The sequence below is a fragment of the Oxyura jamaicensis genome, chromosome 7 (genome assembly GCF_011077185.1).
Source record: "Oxyura jamaicensis isolate SHBP4307 breed ruddy duck chromosome 7, BPBGC_Ojam_1.0, whole genome shotgun sequence".
NCBI classification, from domain to species: domain Eukaryota; kingdom Metazoa; phylum Chordata; class Aves; order Anseriformes; family Anatidae; genus Oxyura; species Oxyura jamaicensis.
In genome coordinates, this window is record NC_048899.1 from 8,519,956 (window position 1) to 8,539,522 (window position 19,567).

A 19,567-nucleotide genomic window follows, 5' to 3' on the forward strand; every position below is an offset into this window, starting at 1 on the left:
CGAGGTGACAGATAATTCGCACCCACATCCAGCGGGCCCATCACGCAGCAGGAGCTCTCTGTGAATCCCTGGCTCAGTCAAAACTGCAAGGGATCTTGTGAAATTGAGATTACCCTCCTGGTTTTTCCTCTCCTCACCCTCTGCGGGGTGGGGAAAGAGGGGTTTCCTACAGAAAGCAAAGTAAGAGAGAAAAAAAATGCCCTTGGGAGTTTTACTTCCATAGGCATAAAGGTTTGAACAGGGAATACACTGCCTCCTGCCATCAGCCACCCACCCTGTCCCCTGTCCTCAAGCAGGACCAAAAACTGCCATCAGACCTCGGCCAAGGATGTGAGCATGGCTAAAACTTGCCCAAAGCCCCTGGCAGCATGGGTGCATCCAAGAAATCAAGAAATAGCTGTGGATGAAGCAAACAAAAATAAAGTCCCACAGCCTGGCTCAATGAGAGTCAGCCTTCTTTGAAGGGAGCCAGTGTTTCTGTAATATAATCCAAATTTTGGGTCTGTTCAGAAAAGGCGAGGTCCTCACCCATCAGAGGCGGGGGGCAGAGAAGGGATCTCATCCAGGGCGGGCATCGATGGCAGCAGTGCGGAGCCACGTGGACGCGCAGGGCTGGCATCCCGTCGGCACGGCGGGGGCCAGGATTTCCCTCGGCGAGCCCCGCAGATGGTGTTTGTTTGCTCAACCACGATGAAAAAGGAAAATATTTGGTGCAATCTGCTCGCAGGCAGAGGCAGACATATGGTCGGCACGCTGCGAGCCTGGATGCTCGGGAAAAGGCAGTGAGAGCTTTGCAGCAGCTTTTAGATGTTGGATTACCTTTGAGTGGGAGGAAAATCCAAGGAAACCTTTGAAGAAGTTGGGTGCAGATTTCATAACGTATGGGGCTGCTGTGGCCTGAACCCTCTTACTATTAGCCCCACTCTAATTAGTCCTGTTACACTATCCCGATTGTACTAAAGCTATCGTAAATAACCCAATTATAATTAAAAGGAGTCCCAGCTCCAGCTCGATGCTCGGAGAAGCTCTCCCTGGTTGGGTGCCTGTTCCTCTGGCACACACCAAACGCAGGTTCATAAAGACGGGGACGATTAAAGGCGATTGGCGTGGTGGAGCCACGGTGTGGGTGCTGCATTGCTTTCATCCTCTTTACACCTGATTTATGAGCCTGTTTTTGAAGGCATCCTTGCAGCATGAAGCCTGCTGGAAACCTTTGGGCCACCCCAATACAGAAAGTCCTTTTTATTTCCCTTTTAGTTAAATTGGAAAATATAAAACTCCTAACACTTCTGACTTCTGTTTCCCAAGACCCATTTCTTGATCGTGACTAACACTCCCGTCAGGTTCCATTAAAGGTTCTGGTGAGGTTTCGGCTGTGCTGAGGGGTGCTGGGGCAGCCGACCACCAGCTGTGATCAGACCCTGCACATCCGTCTGATGGGAAAATGCTGAGGGCAGCACAAGCTCCACTATAAGCACTGTTTTTTGGGGGTGTTGTGTTGTTTTTTTTTCCAAACGGAGAAAGCATGGAAGCATTTCCTTTCTGCCAGGGTGCCTTTGTCAGGATTTAATTCTCTTTTCCCCCGCACATCTCCTTTTGAAGACGTACAGCCGAGCGTCCCTTTGAAGTTCTCGCTTTTAAATTTGCCTTTTGGCTGCTGTCTGCTCCGCGACATCGATCAGGGCTTGGCACCCGCGGTTTCAGCAAGATGAGACAGATTGCCGGGACCGCAGGCACCGGGCCTGTTTTGGGGGAAAAGTGCTGTGACTTCTTGACAAGAAGCCTTCCTCTCCTCGAGGGATTCAGGTTATTCGGGGAGGCAGAACAGACCCCCAGCTATTCGGGGCGGGGGGAGATGCATCCAAGCCTAGGATGGGGATCCCCATGGAGTGAAGCTCCATCCCTGCTGAAATTGGGAGGGGGTTCTGGCTGCCCCCTGGGCTCTGCACACAAAATGCTGGTGTGGCCCCAGTGGCCAGAGATGAGGGAAGCAGAGCAGCAGGGAGTGCAGCATTTTGGCATTTCAGGAGAATATAAAATGTGTGGGTAATGCTCCCTTGATTTAAACCCAAGCGCTCCCTCCCTGCTCAGCCTTCCTTCCAAGTGCGGGAGCAGAGGGCTTCAGCATCCCCAAATCACGCCTTGTGCTTTTTAAATATAAGAGCCAGAGCTGAGCTGCAAATGAAATTATTATTATTATTATTATTTTAAAAAGGGAAAACCAGGGAGTTACTGCAGAGGTACAGGGATGCCATGCACAGGAAGCACCCCCCTGGTGCCTTGGTTCCTCCCCATCTCTCTTTTGCCCTGGGTGCCATGTCCATGGGTTCCACAAGGCAGGTTGTGCTCAGCTAAAACTCGGCCAAACCCACTGCAAGCCCTCACATTCAAAGCTCCTGTGGTGTTTTCCCTTGGAAAACTAAGAGGCAAACCCCCCAGCACACCTGTGTGTGCTTGCAGGTAAGGATATGCATGTTGTGAATAGGTAAGAATGTTCTTTTTTTCTGGAGTAATCCCTCCTAAACCCAAATTAACGCAACAACAGCTCCTGATGATTTATGCTGTTATAATAAGCAGCAGCAACCACTTGCTTAGCTGCTGATTAATGTTGCTTATTTACAGCGTGTCCGGCTCAGGTCTGCAGTTTACAATTGCAAACATCAGAGGAGAGTTCAGCTTTTCCTTTCCTCCTGTGTTTTGAGGCCATGTCGTAAATCCTGTGCGAGCAGCCTTGACGGCTGCATTTTCACCCACGGATGGGCTTGGCTACAAGCTGCAGAAGAAGCCCTGCACGAAGTGAGAGCCACAGGGGCTGTTTGCTCTCGGCCGGGGGGCCTGGAAGAGGTGGTGTATTGCGCAAAGGGGTGCCGTATTAAAGTGTTATATGAGCTGATTTCAAGCACTGAAACTACCTTGTAATTTCAGTATGTGAAATTTCAGTATCTTTTAGTGTTGTATCTTCAGTGCATGTATACTGGCTGATGCTCAGCCTCAACCCAATGAAGGTCCTCATTGCTACAACTCCACAGTATTCCCTCATCCGGCCAACCTTTTTTTATATATATATATATAAATCCCAGTTTATACCCCAGCCCCAGGGAGCAGGAGGCAGCATTTAACCCAGCAAACCTCAGGCTGACGGCCAGGGGGGTACCTAACAAATCTACAAGCTTTGCCTTTGCCACCATCCACCCATGCGTGGCAAAGAGCTGTTTACAGGGAAAAAAAAAAAAAAAAAAAAAAAAAAAGTTGCTTGCTGAGCCTATAATGAGGATTTTCAAATGCCGAAGACATGGAAAGCAGGTTAAAGGAGCAGCCTCGCTGCCCAAGCGAGGGAGGAGATGGGTGCAGCTGCTCCAGCACATTTGCACAGAGGGTTATCACGGCGCGATGCAGCAGTCCGTGAGTAACCGCTCCCTTTGCAGCGCTGCGCTCCCTGGGGAAGCCTTAATAATTTCTAGGGAGGCTCTGAAGGCTAATAAAAAAATGAATAAAGAAGTCAGCTTGAGCAATCGGTCTCTTCCTCCTTCCCGGGGAGCCTCCAGCTGCCCTTGTTGGGCTGCTCAGGTGCGGCTCTGATTTCCCCAGGTCCTGAAGCAGAACGGATTCAGCAGCACTGCAGCCTGCTTTGCGCCGATGGATGGGAATGATTGTAATTGTTAACCTGATCAAGGCAGTGGTCTCAGATTTTGCTCGTCTTACTGACACTGAGGGTATTTAAAGAAACACTTGAGAAGGAGCATATGAAGAGGTATGAACCCCCTGCTGCTGCACCCTTACCAGTGTTGTGCCTTAGGGCACCATTTAGTGCAAGGTGACGTGAGTTTGTATTAAAATCAGACCCCTGGGTTATCAACACACACCAGCCCTCAGGCTGGTGGCACAACTGGTGAAGAAGAGTCCCCTTCAGCTTTGTTTTCCCTTTGACAGGATTTTCAATAGGAATTTGAGGGGGGCAAGGTGTGGTCCCACAACCCTTCAACAAGTTTTGGAGTAAGGCTCCAAGGCAGGGGCTGCACTCCTGGCTTGCACCAGTGGGGTCTGACTGCTTTGGGGGTGTTATGCTCAAGGCTGGGGTGAAAAGGCATTTTGAGCTCCTCCTGTATTTCATCCAGTTCCCCAGAGGGAGAGCAGGACACTTACAAGTATGCTGGTGTTTCTAGCATCTCTTAAGGTTTGGATTGAAAATATCTCTCTGCGTTTTTCTTACCAGTCTTCTTATCAAAGTTCTTATTCTTTCTTATTCTTACTCAAATGCTTCATACTCCAGGAAGTGCCTGGCCAACACAGCAACACCTCACACTGCTGGGTCCTACTGGCTAAGGAAAAACCTCCGGTTAGGGCCAGCATCACAACAAGGTGAGCAGATATTATTTTCCTGAGAACAACCCCAGTATCCCTAGACCTGCCTGCTCTGGTCACTTTGCTCTGCGCTGCGCACGCTTCCTCCTGGTCGGCTCTGGCTGCAAATCAGCCCCTGCACGTTAAAGCACAGGGCTGTGTAAAACCCCTTTAGCTGGCAACCAGGACAGAGATAGGAAGAGGGCTGAGAGCTCACCTTGACCTGCTAATGGAGGTAAAAACCTCAATTATTACCCTGTCTTCACTTGGATTTTATCGTGTATGGTTACCATAAATCCTCCCTCCCGCCCTGAAGATGCACTCTTTTGTTTCTTTTTTTTTTTTTTGGAGTCAGCAAGGAGCTGATCTCCCTCTAAAAGATGCTTTATTTCTACAAAATGCTTGCTTGTGGTGAAAGACCCGCTGCTTAACATTCAAGAGCCTGCATTAAGCCGGAGGTTGGGGCGGATGATCAGATTGCTGCCTTGGGCCTTAAAACTTGTGGGAAAGCCATCATTTATTTCTCTTATATCCCAGCACGAAGCCCTCAGAATTGTTCTTCCTGGTGATGGCCTATTTCCAAGTCTCCCAGAGCAGCGATTAGAGGCGAAGCAGGGGGCTGTACCCCACAAACCAAGCACGTGGCCGCTGCGATCATCCCCTCCATTTTGGCATGTGCTGCCTTTCAGACACCACAGGGTCATACCGGGTCCCAACTCCCCTAAAAATGTTACCCTGTGGGCCTTGCACAGCTCCCCCCAGTGCTGTAGGTATTTTGGGGGGCCTGGCATGGACCGATGTGGCCCCCAAGGCAGGCTGCTCCCCAGCACTGTGGAGCTGATCGCCCTCCCTCATTACCAGCTCTGCGTATGCGAGCAGCGTGAGGAGCAAAGCCAACACTAAGTTACTGCTGGCCGCGTCCCATACTAATGTTGTTCTTACTATTTCAGTGCCATCTTCCTTATTTCCTCCCTCTCCCTGAACAACTAAATTAATTAGAGTGATTTTTTTTTTTTTTTATTTAAATACTGTTGTGGAATAATAATCCTGGCAAATTCGTTTTTGTCATTCCCCACTGCTTCTTTTCTCTGTTGCACTCCCTTCTAATATGCTGTTGATATTTTGTTATAGCTATGCAAGATCACAGCTGTTGTCTGCAAAAAAAATAGGGAGTAAAATCATGCTATGTGCTGTTGCCATCCAACAACCATTTTTCTTCCTCCACCAGCTCACAAAAAAAAACAATTCCCCTATTAAGTGCAGGAGCTTACATTTTTCTTGGCTTATAAAAAGCCCCAAATCCTCGCAGCAGCTTCGGTGAAGCTGCAGGAACTTAAGGAAGCTGAGGCCCCTGGGACAGGCTGGGGCCCCTTCCTAAGCCCGCTGTGAGGTCGGACCCTGCAAATTTTGGATCCCAGGGGTGACTTCACACATGGCAGCAGGTCTGTAGGCATCACCAGCTCCTGTGCTTTGCTGGTCACTTGAGCAAAAAACACTTTCCCTGGACGTGTTTGACCCATGACCGTGCTCGGTGACCCGATCCGGGGACAAAACCACCACTGTGGTTCTTATGAAAGGGCACAGAAGTCCTGTTAGGCCCTTAATTTATATTCACAGTAGCGGTCAGGACTGGGATAACTGCTGTTTAGTTTGGCCCTTCTGGACAGCTTTCCTTGGCTGCCCTCGGTGGCCACTTGCATCGGGGCTGAAGCCAAGCAAGGATCAGGCTTGAGAAGTGCCACACTCTCAGCAGCGGTGCAAAGAGATAAACGAAGCAGGGCTGGGACAGAGATTTGAGTCACTGTCTCCAAGTCCACATCTCCAATTACAAAATTGATTTGAATCCATCTCACAATCCACATAACCAATTATGAAATTCCTCCTCGACTCCCTGGACTTGTTTAGCTATTGCACTGTGTACACCTCGTGTCTCTAATATTTCAGAGCATTCTTAAATTAAGCCCAGCTGTAGCCCGCGCAGTTCCAATTAACACATACATGCTGTGCGATCGCTCTGGCAGGGCACTGTCGCTCCCCATTGCCTCGAACAAAGGTTATTAGGGTGGCTGAAGTGAGATTGTGTTAAAGAAGTCGTTAAAGAAAGAAGTGAAATGAAAAGCTTGTTTTCCCCCCAGACTGCAGCATTCATCTCTCGCTCACGGAGAGGTGATGTGTGGCAGGACGCAGAGCACTCCTCTGTCCCTTCCAGGGACACTGGGGTCAATGTTTTCAGTGACCTTAACTCCCTGCTCGGACCAAAAAATAGGACCGGGCTTGCTGGCTTTATTGAAAAAGTTGTTTCTGAGCCATAGCTCTGTATTTCCAGCCACCCCTGCAACCAGAACGAGCTCTCCTTGGGGAGACCAAGGGGTGATGAGAAACCCAGAGCCAGCTTTCGGAGGCAGGATATAATTAGCTTCCACGTCTCTTGTCCTGGAGTCAAGCCTGGAGCATGACCTACCTTGGAAAAGGACAGGTTAAAACATCGAGGCTCTGAAGTGAGTTTCTAAGATGGCAAAAAAGATAAATCAGCCTCCGGTGATGTTTGTACAACGTCCTTGCCAGATGCTTCAAGCCCCTTAACAGTTGTAACTACTTCTCCACAGGTTTCAATTAAATTCCCTTAAGTACGCAAACTTTGGCTTGTTTGGACCAATACCTACAGACTTGATTGCAATAGCAGATGTTTTATTTTTACCTGCAAGTGAAATCGAGGAGTGTATATCACGGTGATGACACATTTCACATGAAGCAGATGTTTCTATTAATGCCAGAATTGGGTGGAAATTCAAAGGATGCTCTTTGCCTTCTTTTTTTTTTTAAATTCTATTTTACCCAATTAAACCGCAACTTGCTGAATATTCCAATGAATCACTTCCTCTTTTTTTTGATTAGCAGCCTCTGAAGGGATAAAAGAATAGCTTTGTATCAGTCTCCCTCAATTAAATGTAAAGTACATCTGGACAGAGTCTGAAGATCCATCTTTCACTGGCAGTTGCAAAGCCATCGACATAATAAAATAATACTCTGATTGGTATTACAAGGCTGCATTTAAATCATTGGCATTCATGCTCTGAGTCCTTTGCAGGGAGCGCAAGCCCTCCATTAGAGAAAAGCTTAATTTTATACTGTGATCTGTGTAAGATATGCAATGAAAATGAGAGGGGGAAAAAAGAGCTTTTGCAGAGCTGGAGACATAATAATAGGAGCCACAATGAATGTCTGGGCAGCGCTTTCAGTTACTTATAAACTGCAGGTGTCAAATACATTCTGGAAAGAAGCTGAATTCCAGTTTTAATTACAGTCAGCAGGTTGAGGAATAATTCAAGGCTTGATAAAACCTTCAATCCATAGCAAAACTCCTCCTGCTATCAGTAAGAAGTTTACAGCAAGATGAAGGAGAAAGCGTGACCTCCTTGCAGTAGCTAAACTCTCTGAACTTCTGTATCCCACTGTAAAATCCTCACCAACTATTCCTTGCATGATTATTTCAGCAAGCCTCAGCATCAAATGGGAACTAAACTAGTAAAACTCCTCTGATGCTCGGTGTGAGAAAGATGTGTCACTTTGCAGCTTCCACCTGAAGTTTCCCTTGGCTCGAATTAGGTGTGGAGGCGGGATGAGGGTGGGAACAAAATCAACCCCCACCAAAAAAAAAAACCCTCTGGTTGGAACTGTGCATGTGAACCCAAAATGGAGTGTCACGTGGGCCCTCCCAGGTCTTCCCAAGGTAAGTATGACCTGGCTGTATTGGCAATCTCTTTTCTTTTACCAGCAACAGTAAATTTCAGCTCGAAGACTAAGCTCATTATGTGCATTAATAGCACCACATGCACCTGCCCTGACCCAAACATGAGTCTTTGAGGCCTTGTGGCTCCCACAGATAATGAAATGCAATATTTAACTCTTCTGGCTATTAATGATTCTGGGGAAAAAAGTGAGAATGCGTGTGCTGCTGTGCTGAACTCAGCTCCTGGGGGTCTGCTGCTCCCAGGTAAGCAGAAGTCTCATTTAAAGCCGGTGGGCAGTCTGTGAAGGAGGAATTAATTGTACCTTAATGCAGGAAAACAGCCGCTGAGCTACCGGGACGGCCACAACAGCGGTGGTGAGGAGGGTCACCGAAATGGAAGCAGAGGCAGAGCCTCTTGAGAGGGTGGCTGGCAGTGGGGCAGATGCACAGATTTCTGAGCAAGGCTGCATCTCGCGGCTTCTACTTTGCTCAGGGAAATGTGACCTTCTGAAGCAAACATCTCCATACAAAAGGATTCAGGAAATAGTGCTGCTTCTTTTCTTCTGCTGCTGTAATGGAGAAGCCCTGGCCACCAGCCAAAAGGACAAGGAATCTGCTTGGGGCAGAGATCCTCCATGGGGTACCAAGAGCCAAGAACTACAAGGAGCTGAGGACTTAGTCTAGGCATTACACAGAGCTGTAATAAAGCACAGCAAGACACCAGAGGAACCAGTGACTTCTAAAAGAGTTATATTTGTACTGCCGTAACCCACACATGCAGATAAGCTCTATGTCAGTACTGAAGATGGCCCCACCAAAGGCATATGCAACTTGCAGTACACAACACCTACGTCCTCACAACACCCCTGTGAGGTAGGGCAGCACCAGGAACCCTACTTCACAGGTAGGGAACCTGCCAGCACTGAGCGACTTTGCTGTGGTCCTCAAGAGAGTCTGCTGCAGAGCAAGGGTTGGAGTGTGGGCTTTCAGAGGGCAGCCACGGGGCTGCTTTTTTGTCAAACAGCCTGCACTGCCAATAGCTCCTCTGCTCTGCCACGGCCATTTCAGCTGTAAGCAAACGGCCACGACCTGCAGGAGCTGGTGATGTTAACTAAGTGCTCACAGGTACAGAAGTCATCAGCCAACAACTGGGGACAAAAAAACAACAGCTGTGGAAAGACCAATCTGACTCATAACCAAATGCTAGTCTTAAGTGCCTACCATGTTCCTAGTAACAAAATATGTGCATATTTTAAAAGTACTTTAAGAAAAGGTGACTTTTTATGCCTGCCATCCTAGAATCATGGAAAACAGGAAGAAACTGAAAGAACCCTGAGGGGTCATGTCAGTTTTTTTCCCCAGCTTCTGCGATCCCTCATGGTTGGGCCTCTTCAATAGATGGAGCTGAGGGTGCTGGCTTGGCTGCATGTGTCAGAGCTGTCTGATGTCACATCAGGGGCTACATCCACACCATCAGGATCTGCTTGATCTTTGGCAAAGTTGATGAAAACCTAGAAGTTTAAAGGGAAACATTCAGTATGTGACAGCGTAAGGAATTGATAATACGAATGAATAAAAAAGAGGAATGGTTGTTCATTTGACTGTGAGCCTGGAGAGAGTGCTCGGGAAGGGATTCACACTGGATTTGAGAACTGCAAAAGCTGGGCTTCTATGGCCTAATGTAAATAAATGGATGCACACTCCTCTACTGCTGAATGGACACCCGGGGATGCAGAGGTAGATGTTCCTGTGCAAAACCTAATTGTCCTGCAGCTCATGTTTCCAAAGTACTAGTGAGATAATACCCCTGTGTGGTAGTTGGCTTTGATCACAGCGTAATACTTCTACATTATTACTTTATAAACCCTTCTGTCTATATATAATTGACATCCATGCATGCATAGCTGCATATGATATAGATAGGTGTACATAATCACACATAACAGTCTCCGTTTGAACAGTACCTAATGAATACATAAAATATTCTTACTGGAACACTATCTGCAATCACATTTGCATACACACAAATCCATGCTGTCCTCCCACAAAACACAACTCGGGGCTTCCTGCTGTTTGTCGGTCCATTTCTCTCACAGCCATGGCCCCTTATTAAAACAATATCAAGGACCTCCCTCCCTCCTCCCCCCAGATCTCTGTTCAACAATTTATAGGATTACAGGGCTTGCAGTTTACTCCTGTCTCTGGGGCAGATCGAATATATCGGATGCTGATGCTCAACAGAATGATTCCTTTTGGGTAGGTCCTTATAGCACCCCTTCAGCTGAGACACTTCCTACAAGATTTTGATGGCAGTGGCAATGTTCTTCCAAGGGAAAATGAACTTGTGATCAAATACAGTACGAGAAAGGGCAAAATCAAGCAAATTTCCATGACTGGTAGTAAAAATCTGCCATCACAAGGCCTAGCACTGAGTTCTGGGGTGATTCATAATTCTGCTCTTCATCCATGCGCACGAGACTGCTGAAATCAGCATTGGCAGAGGGAAGAACAGATCCTTTATGCTACAGGCAGCTTTCTATGTGCAATTTCCTAGCACCAGCACAGGTATCTGGAGGCAGTAGAACTGATAAACTATCCCCAGGAGGAATATAGATGGAAATCCCTTTCAAAACGTAGTCTATTGTGTGCAGCAGTCCATTATGTGTAACCATCAGTCTACTCCCCTGTTAACAGTTTTAAACGGATGGCCACACATCTTTAATTCCTTACCTCCTCTAGCGTTGTTTGACTCACTGAGAAGTGCCTGATTTTGAAGGCTTCTTTGCTGGCTTCCAGGAGATCAAATATATTTGCTACCCCTCCTGCAGAGACTGGAACGTGGTACTCCACCATGTTGAAATGACGATCCTGCAGGAACAGGAATGATGGGGTAGAGTTAAGAGGTTGCTGCCTGTGAAGAGCAGACAGGTTTGATGGCTGTCTGGATGAAGATGGAAGCACAGAGGAGCCAGACAAGGGGAGAATGAAGGGACAGAAGATGCATTCTGTCCTTCTGGTTCCCAAAGGTGAGGAATATTATTGTCTGCTAGTGACCAGTGTTTCCCTATTGGGAGTTCTTGTAATTTTGTGACTGGGAGATGCTTCACCAGAACTGGAAGCTTGAGGGTCACCAGAGCATTCCCAACTCCAAGTTTGCTGTTGTCATTAATGCAAAGATTGGGTTACGGATGGGGTTTGTGACTCAGTTATCTGGTTTTACAGTTATTCAGTTACTGGAAGCACTTGACCATCTCATTACCCACTGAATATAAAGTGCATTTCCTCCATGCAGTCAGGCTTCAGTGGGACAACTCAAAGGGGCAGAGGGTCACCTTGCAGCTGCCTTACAAGATTGCTGCAGCTGTATGCCTGAGGTTACTTAAGCCATCAAGGAACCTGAATGCTCCAGCTGTTGGGCGATGCTGTTGAGAGCTGTAAAAGTGTCTGAATCCCTTAGACTTTAAGAGCATGGATCTCTGTGTACTGCGTGTTGCAAGATGTCTGCCTTGCAAAGATACTCTTGGTTAATACGGAAAGGCTGAGAAGGCATCCCCTGCTTGCAGCTGTCCTGCTTACCTTCAGGCATGTATTTGGAAAGTGTGACTTCATGAATTGTGTCAGTGTCTCTGTGCTAACTGTGTTGCTATTTAAGTGCATCTTCACAGTGAATCCTCTTCCAAACCTAAGGGAGAAAGAAAATCACAATTAACGCAGTAGGAAAGAGAAACAGATAAAGAAAATCCTTTGAGAGTGCTGCACAGCCTCTTTGGGGAAATCTAATGCAGGCAGAGTGCAGCTTGAATGGGGTCAGGGTTGTTAACCTGGAGTGAATCTCAATAAGAAACTGAGCTATTGTGATAACTAACGAAATCAAAGCTCAACCCCAACATGCATTTTACATTTTCAGCAGTGAACAGATTACTTTGGGGAACACATCTCTTGGAAAAAAGGCTGTGAGAGAGCAGAAAGCTCATTAGTTAACAGAATTTCAATGGTGTAGTAGGGAACATAAAATAGAAAATTGCTTATTTTGATACCCTGTTAACAAAGGTCTGATGTCCAGAGCCCTCAAAGCTGTGTGCTAGTAACTCCACATGCCAATCAGTAGAAGTGAAATTGGTACACTTTACTGACCTGCTCTTGATATGCTGCAAAGAGCCAATGCACTGAAAACTCCCGTTCACCATAATAGCCAGCCTGGTACAGAGGGCTTCACATTCTTCCATGCTGAAAAAAACAACCAAGAAACTCTAATAAGTCATCAAGAAGGCATAAATAAAATAGTTACTTTGGTGATCAGAGAACATTACTGCATCTTCCCTAGAGTACTGAAGTGCTGTGAGTCTACGTGGGCATCCCCATTCAGCCCCAGCAAAACCCCAAACCTGTTACAGCTCAGCGCCCTGAAATTCTGCAAGAAGCAATCAAAATTCTGGAGGATGGACCTCTCCACACCTTCTGAAGACCGTGAAACTGGAAAGAAAGCCAAAGCACCCCTACCTGTGGGACGTGAGTATCACTGAGCATTTGTTCTGCACTTCCTCACTGATGATTTTCCAAAGGTGGCGTTTAGCATTTGGATCCATTCCAGAGCTTGGTTCATCCTATCGGGAAAGACAGGACTAAATGTAATGCACTCAAAATCTTATCTTCCCAAGGCTTGTCCTATTTTTAGCTTCATCATTAGTGTTACATTTGCTAATAAGGACCCCAGGTGAGCTGCCAGCGGTACAAATCAGGGAGAAGCATCCTCCTGAACTGCATTATGGATATGACTGAGACATCCCAGGCTTCCTTCATGCAAAAGCAAGTCAGCTTAAGACTTCCATCCTCACTGCCCTTGGGAGCTGCCCAGCTCCCCTGGTGACTGCGGGGGAAACTCCCAAGCCCCATTGGACTCTTTAAAGGAACTGAGTGCCTGTGGTAACACCATCTAAGATCAACCTGATGAAGCAAGTCTTGCATTTCTCCAGTTACATAGACAATAAGCCAGAGATGAAAGACAATACATTATCTCCTGTTTCATGCATTGCTGATAAAATAGATAGCCAGCTTTCCATCACCAAATTGTTATTGTTAAGGGTAATGCATTATATGAGGCAGAAAAACAGCTTGGGTTCATGCAGCAGTCAGTATGGAGGAAATCTCCCCACCTTCTCTTTTTATTGAGATTTTACATGTTGCAAAAGCAGCTGAAGGGCTTGTGTGGTCAGAAGCAAAGGCAGAAGTGTAGGGCTGGATATGTGTTTGAGCAATGGAGGTTTAAGTCCACTTAGGCAACAAGTTTAACACTGGGAAACCTGCCCAAAGAGCACCGCACACATCCAAAACAAAAGTGCAAAAACTGCACAAAAAGATGTATTTCAGCAACGGCCTATCTCATGGAAGAATGGGAAAGTCTGAAGTGAAAGAAAAAAGGGGAAGCCAAATCTAGAAAAAACTGTTTTATGTTCAAATCTTGAAAGTTGCTCCCTTGCTCTCCTATTTATTTGCAGCTTTGGATACTGCTTTCCTTGCAAGACTATACAAGGTAGTCAATACACAAAAATGAGAAAGGGCTGGGAACAAGGAAAATTTAACTGGCAAACACAGGGCCTATTTTTGACCTCTGAAAGATTCTAGCAGAGAAACTGGCAGACTCACCACTCTCTTATACCCTCAGAGAAAATGTGGGTGCTTGCTGGAATCTAAACTTTCCTTTGATGCACGTTATCAGGCTACCTTACTCCATATGGACATTTGAGGAGTGTCCTGCAGGCCATGTCTAAGAAGGCTTCATTAGACTGCTCAGGTTCCCCTGCCAGCCCAGAGATCTGCTCAATTCCACCCAACAAGGCTCCCATTTCTCACCAGAAGCAAAATAGATGGATTCCCAATGAGAGCCAGGGCAGTTGACAATTTTCTGTTGGTGCCATAACTGCACATAGAGGTGACTCGGTCTTTGTAGGCCATCAAATTCAGCCTGTGGAGAAGCTGGAGTACAATCTACGGGGAAAAGAGAACTGATTTCATAATAGTGCCAAGGAATTAATTACCACACACACACCTACAGTGAAATACTAATTAAGTCAATGTAAAGGCTCTCGATAACAAGAAAATGCTTTAAGTCAAGCCCTAGTGTTACTCACTCCTTTGATCTCTCTCTCTGGGATGCCATGGAGCCTAGCATAATAATACATGTGCTCTTCCACAGTCAGTAAGTCATCCAGGGCATCTTCCTGAGGACAGTAGCCAAACAACGACCAGTGTGCCTCGCTGATGTCATTCAAGGACCTGTGTAAGGAAGTCAGCATGTCGTTTTAAACACACTGAATTGCCAATGCACTTTGGAATCAGCAGAGATAAAAACCCTTTGTCCTGCTTCCTACCTCCTCCCCAGCCCTGGAAGAGAAATGCTATGAATTTGCAGACTTTCAGCTTTCAGGCCCTCATTTCTGCAAAGGAAGAGCTGTATCTGTGAGCCACAATGTCTAGTACTTAATTCTCCAATTACCACCAGCCCTTCAGATAGCATAACTGCCACCAAGCCCACTCCTGTTAAACACTACTTGGAGATGAGTCCTTCTGGTCTCTAGAAGTGGAAGATCTGAGGATCTAGAAGGAATGAATGGAATGAAGTGGAAGAAACACCACTGAGAACAGCAGAGGTACGACAGCAAAATGCCAATGCTAAGGAAGCAAGTATGCCATCTTCAAAGGATTAAGTTCCCTGCCTGACCCATCTTTGCTCTGCCTTGAATGTTTGGTTTTGTTTCAGACATAAACTTTTTTTTTCTTTGCCATCCAGCCTTATAAACTGTTTCCAGGCTGATTTGCTCATGTGCCTTCCCCTGAAATCACATCTCCATACCCAGAGTGATCCTGGACCCGCAACCTGCCGCTGGACGCTCCGATATCACCTGTCAGCATCTTAAAGATGGTCGTCTTCCCAGCTCCGTTCACACCAAGCAAGCCGAAGCACTGGGTTGTGGGAAAGAAAGGTAGAAGCGTAACCATGCTGTATTTATAATGCAGAAATATTGCACTGAGACGAGTGCTCAGTGCAGCTTGTCACTTCTTTCCTCTGGACCCTTGAGCAAGATGAATTGCAAGAGAGGCAGAGATACTTGGAGTGTACAAATGTTATAATGGAGGTTGTTTATGGTACAATATACCGCAGCTTTTATTAGGATCGTTTGTTTAATATGGTGAAGAATCAAGGACGTGTCTCTAATAGAGTCATTCCTTTTACTGCAAGGTGCATTTTTGCAGCGAGCTCATCTGACAGGCCAAATCCTGATCATCTCATTTGTGCAAAACATCCCATTGACAGGAACAGAGCTCTTTTATAGGGATGAGGTGAGTGAGGTTTGTCCTGTCATTGGTAAAACCTTAATGCAACACAAGATTTTATTCAAATAATCTCACTAATGCACTACATTAATAAGATTAAGAACTGGCTCCCTGTAGTGCAGTTCAGTATCTCGTGCTAAAATCCATGTTTTATTGCTGAGGTTGGAGATATGCAGTTGTGTGTCGCATAAGCAATAACCATTGTGCCGATAATTACTGTTATTTTGATATCATTAACACAGACCAGCTGATCTGAAAACCCTCGTGTGCTGGGCCCTGTCCAGAGGCACAGCATCCATACAGAGCTCATCCCCACCTCGAGGTCCACGCAGGGACAGTGTCTGCACGCAGCCTGCGGTGATCAGTGAGGAATGGCACCCCTAGCCCCACCAGCACTGGGATGACTTTTGCCAGAAGTTAGAAGCCTTGATGCCTTTGTGGTTTGGAGAAGTCCTCTGCCAGAAAGAACAGTGGCCACACTGCCCATGTGAAGCTGCTGTCCCCCTGCCCAGCACCCTGAATCTTTTCACGTGCCCAGTAGCTCAACGACACCTAGGATTATTTCCAAGCTTCCCCACTAGTCAGGTGAACAGCCTGAAATAGGATCTGGACTCCAGAGGCACCATAAATTTTCCTATGGGTCTCAAATAATGTTCCATGTCCTCCTGTCTTTTCTCGTAAGTTGGTGTTTTTAGAGGTAACTGAACTGATGTGACTGAAGAATGTTTTTCTCTTTAAAGTCCTGATTCATGGAAATGTGTGTACAGCTGAAGTGATTTTGCTTTCTCTTGATGGGCAAACACAAGCAGATAACCCTGACTCACTGCCTCACATTCAGTTTAGTTTAGACGAAGAATTGCAACTGGAGAAATGCTGCAGTCTGCATTTACGTATGGTAAGCCACAGTGATACTGGGGCAAGGACTGGGAAAGAAGATGATGGTGGGACTTTGGATCTGTCCCAGTGTCCCTCCCTTTCCCCCTGGCTTACCTCTCCAGCAGGAATCCCCAGGCTGATGTTTTTCACAGCCACGATGCGTTTGTGGGGAAGGTGGTATATCTTTGTGAGGTTCTGGAGCTGTACCACGTCAAAGTCAGCTTTGCCAGACTCTACCCGGCTCCTCTCTGCCTGGACATCCCCATCCTCTTCGGTCACAGGCAGCAGAAGCAGTGCTTTGCCATGCACTCTGTCAAACAGGTACCTACAGGGAGGGAACAGGGGCCATTACCCTCTGGAAATCACAGACAGTAGGGGGCTGTGTGTTTGGGATACTAAGGAGCCCTCTTGTGAGACCCCAGAGCATGCAAATATACACAGGTATGCAGTTTCTGTTCTATTTGCTCCCTCTAAGGCATTAAAAAAAATAAAAAAGAGCCCAGAATGGAACCACTGAGTGCTGGCTCGGTCCATTCTCACCGTGAGAGTCCAGATGTTACTTACTGTAGTACGTTGTTCCAGACCTTCTGAATCAACCTGTCGTGAACTGTCAGACGAATGGCAAAAAACACGGTGCCCTGGATAAACATGGCAAACAGCTTGGATGTGGTCTTGTCCAGCTCAAAGGTTTTGTCAGGGTAGTCCACTCCATAGGCTTTTAAGAAGCCCAGTAGTGCTTGATCCTGAGACAGTTCAATCAAGCCGTAGCCAAAGCAAAATTGTGGGAACAGAAGGAACACGTGTCGTAAGTTTTCAGCAAGATCATGCAAGCCCTGGAGAAAAACAAACAAACAAACAAACAAAACAGCAGAGTCACTGTCTTTATTCATAGAATAAATTCATAGATTTCACTGTGTGACTGAAGTGTAACAATTACATTGGGATTTGCTTGTGTCTCAGAGCAGAGATAAATCGAGAGCAAAGAGCTCTGGAGACAGCTTGTTTCACAGACACAAGGTCAGAGAAGTCAAGAGGCTGTGATCACCCATAGTAAGCAGCAGCTAGTTCCTGGAGCAGCCACCTCACCCGGTGCACACAAGCAGCTACAAACCCACCCATGAGCCAGAGCTGAGTCCTGCAATGGAGCTGCACTGCCCAAAATTACTGTTGCTGCACCAACCCACTGCAGAGCATGGACTGTTCCCCAGTCTCGTTCCTCTGGAGAGCTGTCCTATCAGGTTTTCTTGGAAAAACATATTCATAAAACACAAGATTTGGCACTAATAGACATAAAAGGGCTTTTCCAGTTAATTCACGGCAAAAGAGCCAAGTGCACAGCCTAACAGTTACACACTCTCGTATGCAGAGATTTGGTACATCTCTAGCAGAAGAAAGGATTAGTACACGCTGCAAAGTGGAGAGGCAGTAAATTAGCATGGGGAGAGGCTGACTCCCTGCCTCTGGGGCACAGAGAGATAAAACCAGATTATATTCTTACATCCCTAAAATCCAGGGGGTTGCTTAGCAAGTGCTATCCACCTAGAGAGCAAAATCCAATGCAGCTATCGTTTTACAAAGCAACTGCCATTTATGTAAAAGAAAAAAAAAAAAAAACACATCTAGATATAGGTGTACATTTTACGTTTTTATCCCACTGATTCCTAGGGATATCTCTATTTAAGAAAAGGCTTGACTTCAGGGAATCATCACTGTCTCAGAGTCATTTTTCATCCTTGCAGGGAGAAGATTGCATTACAGATCTAGCTGACAGACTGCTGGTGCTGAGCTTAATGCAGCACACTTCACACTCAGGGCAATCAAATCTAGTCATCACTCTCTAGTTTGTACGGCAAGAACTTAGCAGTGGTTGAAGTTCCTGTCAACCTCGTATCAAACATCCATGCCCACTTCCTGCCCTTCTCTGCACGGGCAGTTTGTGACCTCTCTTTTTATATGCTTCCCTCTGTCACCATCCTGTCCGTCTTTGCTGGGGGAGCAGATTTACACAGACAAGCAGGATTCCTATTTGATTCATGTCCTGTCTACAGGGAAGCCCACAAAGTCCTGCAACTAACGTCCTCTGCTTGGACTACCTTACATATCCAGAAACCAGCCAGGAACATGCTTAGGACGTGATCAAACCCACCAGACTCAACAAGAAGTGTCCTGTCGTTCTGCTCAGGGCTGGCTATTAGCGGGGCTCCTACCTGGTCTGTGGCTTTTTCCTGGGAGAGCAGAAACACAACTGAGTGCGTGATGATGGTGTTGATGCCAAAGAACAAATTGACGCAGACATAAACGATGAAGGCCATTCCTGTCTCTTTGAAGAACCCAGCCAGCAGGTACATCCATGAAAACGTTGCATATCTATAAATTGCCAACAGCACAAAGAATAATCCAGTGATTAAAAGAGCAATTGAAAACCAACAAGTAAAGATCCCAGACAACATAACTGTCTTGGCATGCGACTAGCTTTCCATATTACAGGATTGCAAGGGAGGAAAAATGGCTTTGTATCTGTTAGAATTTGGAGAAGAAGTTTATGATAGAGGTTTTGAACATTTAGCCCTGACTGAAAGCAGACAGACTGGGCCTGGGGGATTTAAAGCCAGGGAGACCATTTTGCTAACTTTTATTGAATTTTCCAGTGTTTTTTTCTTCCCTTGTTGATTTTGAAATGTTTCTGTATCAAACTTTGCAATTGTTCAGTAGATATATGCTTGCAGCCCAGGCTATCACTGTGAACTTGCATATTTTGTACCCTCACACAGATTTTGCTTTGAATAAAGCAGGTCTGACAATAGCTTAGCTAACTGTTCCTGGAAGGAGTCACCACTTCTAAAGTGAACACTGAAGAAGAAAGCCCACGTATTCCTCTGTTGGGTCCCAAATCACAGCAGCCTGCAATATCCAGTTCTTCACTCTGATATTTAAATAGCTTCACACTTACCCGAAGAGTAGCAGCAGAAGAAATACTGCCAGTAAGTTATTGTTGTTGCAGAAAGCTGGTATCTGGAAGGATGAAATAACTCCTACTGAGAGTCCAATAGGGACCATAAAAAGTACCTGTAAAATGATATTAAAAAGATGTTATTAGGATGGTAATTCTTATGCGTTTTTCTAGAACAATATGAAAGCAGCAAAGTCTGAATTTGTTCCCACCATTGCAGCTTAGGTTTTCTAGGAGAAATCAAATACAACTGGGGGGTCTCAGTCCTCCTGAAACCCCAGGAAGTCTTCCATATGAATCCTGCAAAGCCACTTTGAATATGCTAAATGTAAAAAATA

General features: G+C 46.2%; 1 protein-coding gene across 1 annotated transcript in view; it reads right to left on the reverse strand.

Moving 5' to 3' along the window:
* Positions 1-8,797: 8,797 nt before the first annotated feature.
* Positions 8,798-19,567, reverse strand: part of ABCA12 (ATP binding cassette subfamily A member 12) — an 81,851-nt gene continuing 71,081 nt past the window's right edge. Inside the window, exons 44-55 of the mRNA XM_035332315.1 lie at positions 19,230-19,345; positions 18,487-18,646; positions 16,844-17,112; positions 16,394-16,604; positions 14,922-15,031; positions 14,200-14,344; positions 13,922-14,056; positions 12,572-12,675; positions 12,206-12,298; positions 11,648-11,753; positions 10,802-10,939; positions 8,798-9,582 (exon numbers count right to left, since the gene is read on the reverse strand). Of these exons, the coding sequence (XP_035188206.1) occupies positions 9,463-9,582; positions 10,802-10,939; positions 11,648-11,753; positions 12,206-12,298; positions 12,572-12,675; positions 13,922-14,056; positions 14,200-14,344; positions 14,922-15,031; positions 16,394-16,604; positions 16,844-17,112; positions 18,487-18,646; positions 19,230-19,345 (1,707 nt within the window). The 3' untranslated portion in view covers positions 8,798-9,462. The remainder of the gene's footprint in view (positions 9,583-10,801; positions 10,940-11,647; positions 11,754-12,205; positions 12,299-12,571; positions 12,676-13,921; positions 14,057-14,199; positions 14,345-14,921; positions 15,032-16,393; positions 16,605-16,843; positions 17,113-18,486; positions 18,647-19,229; positions 19,346-19,567) is intronic.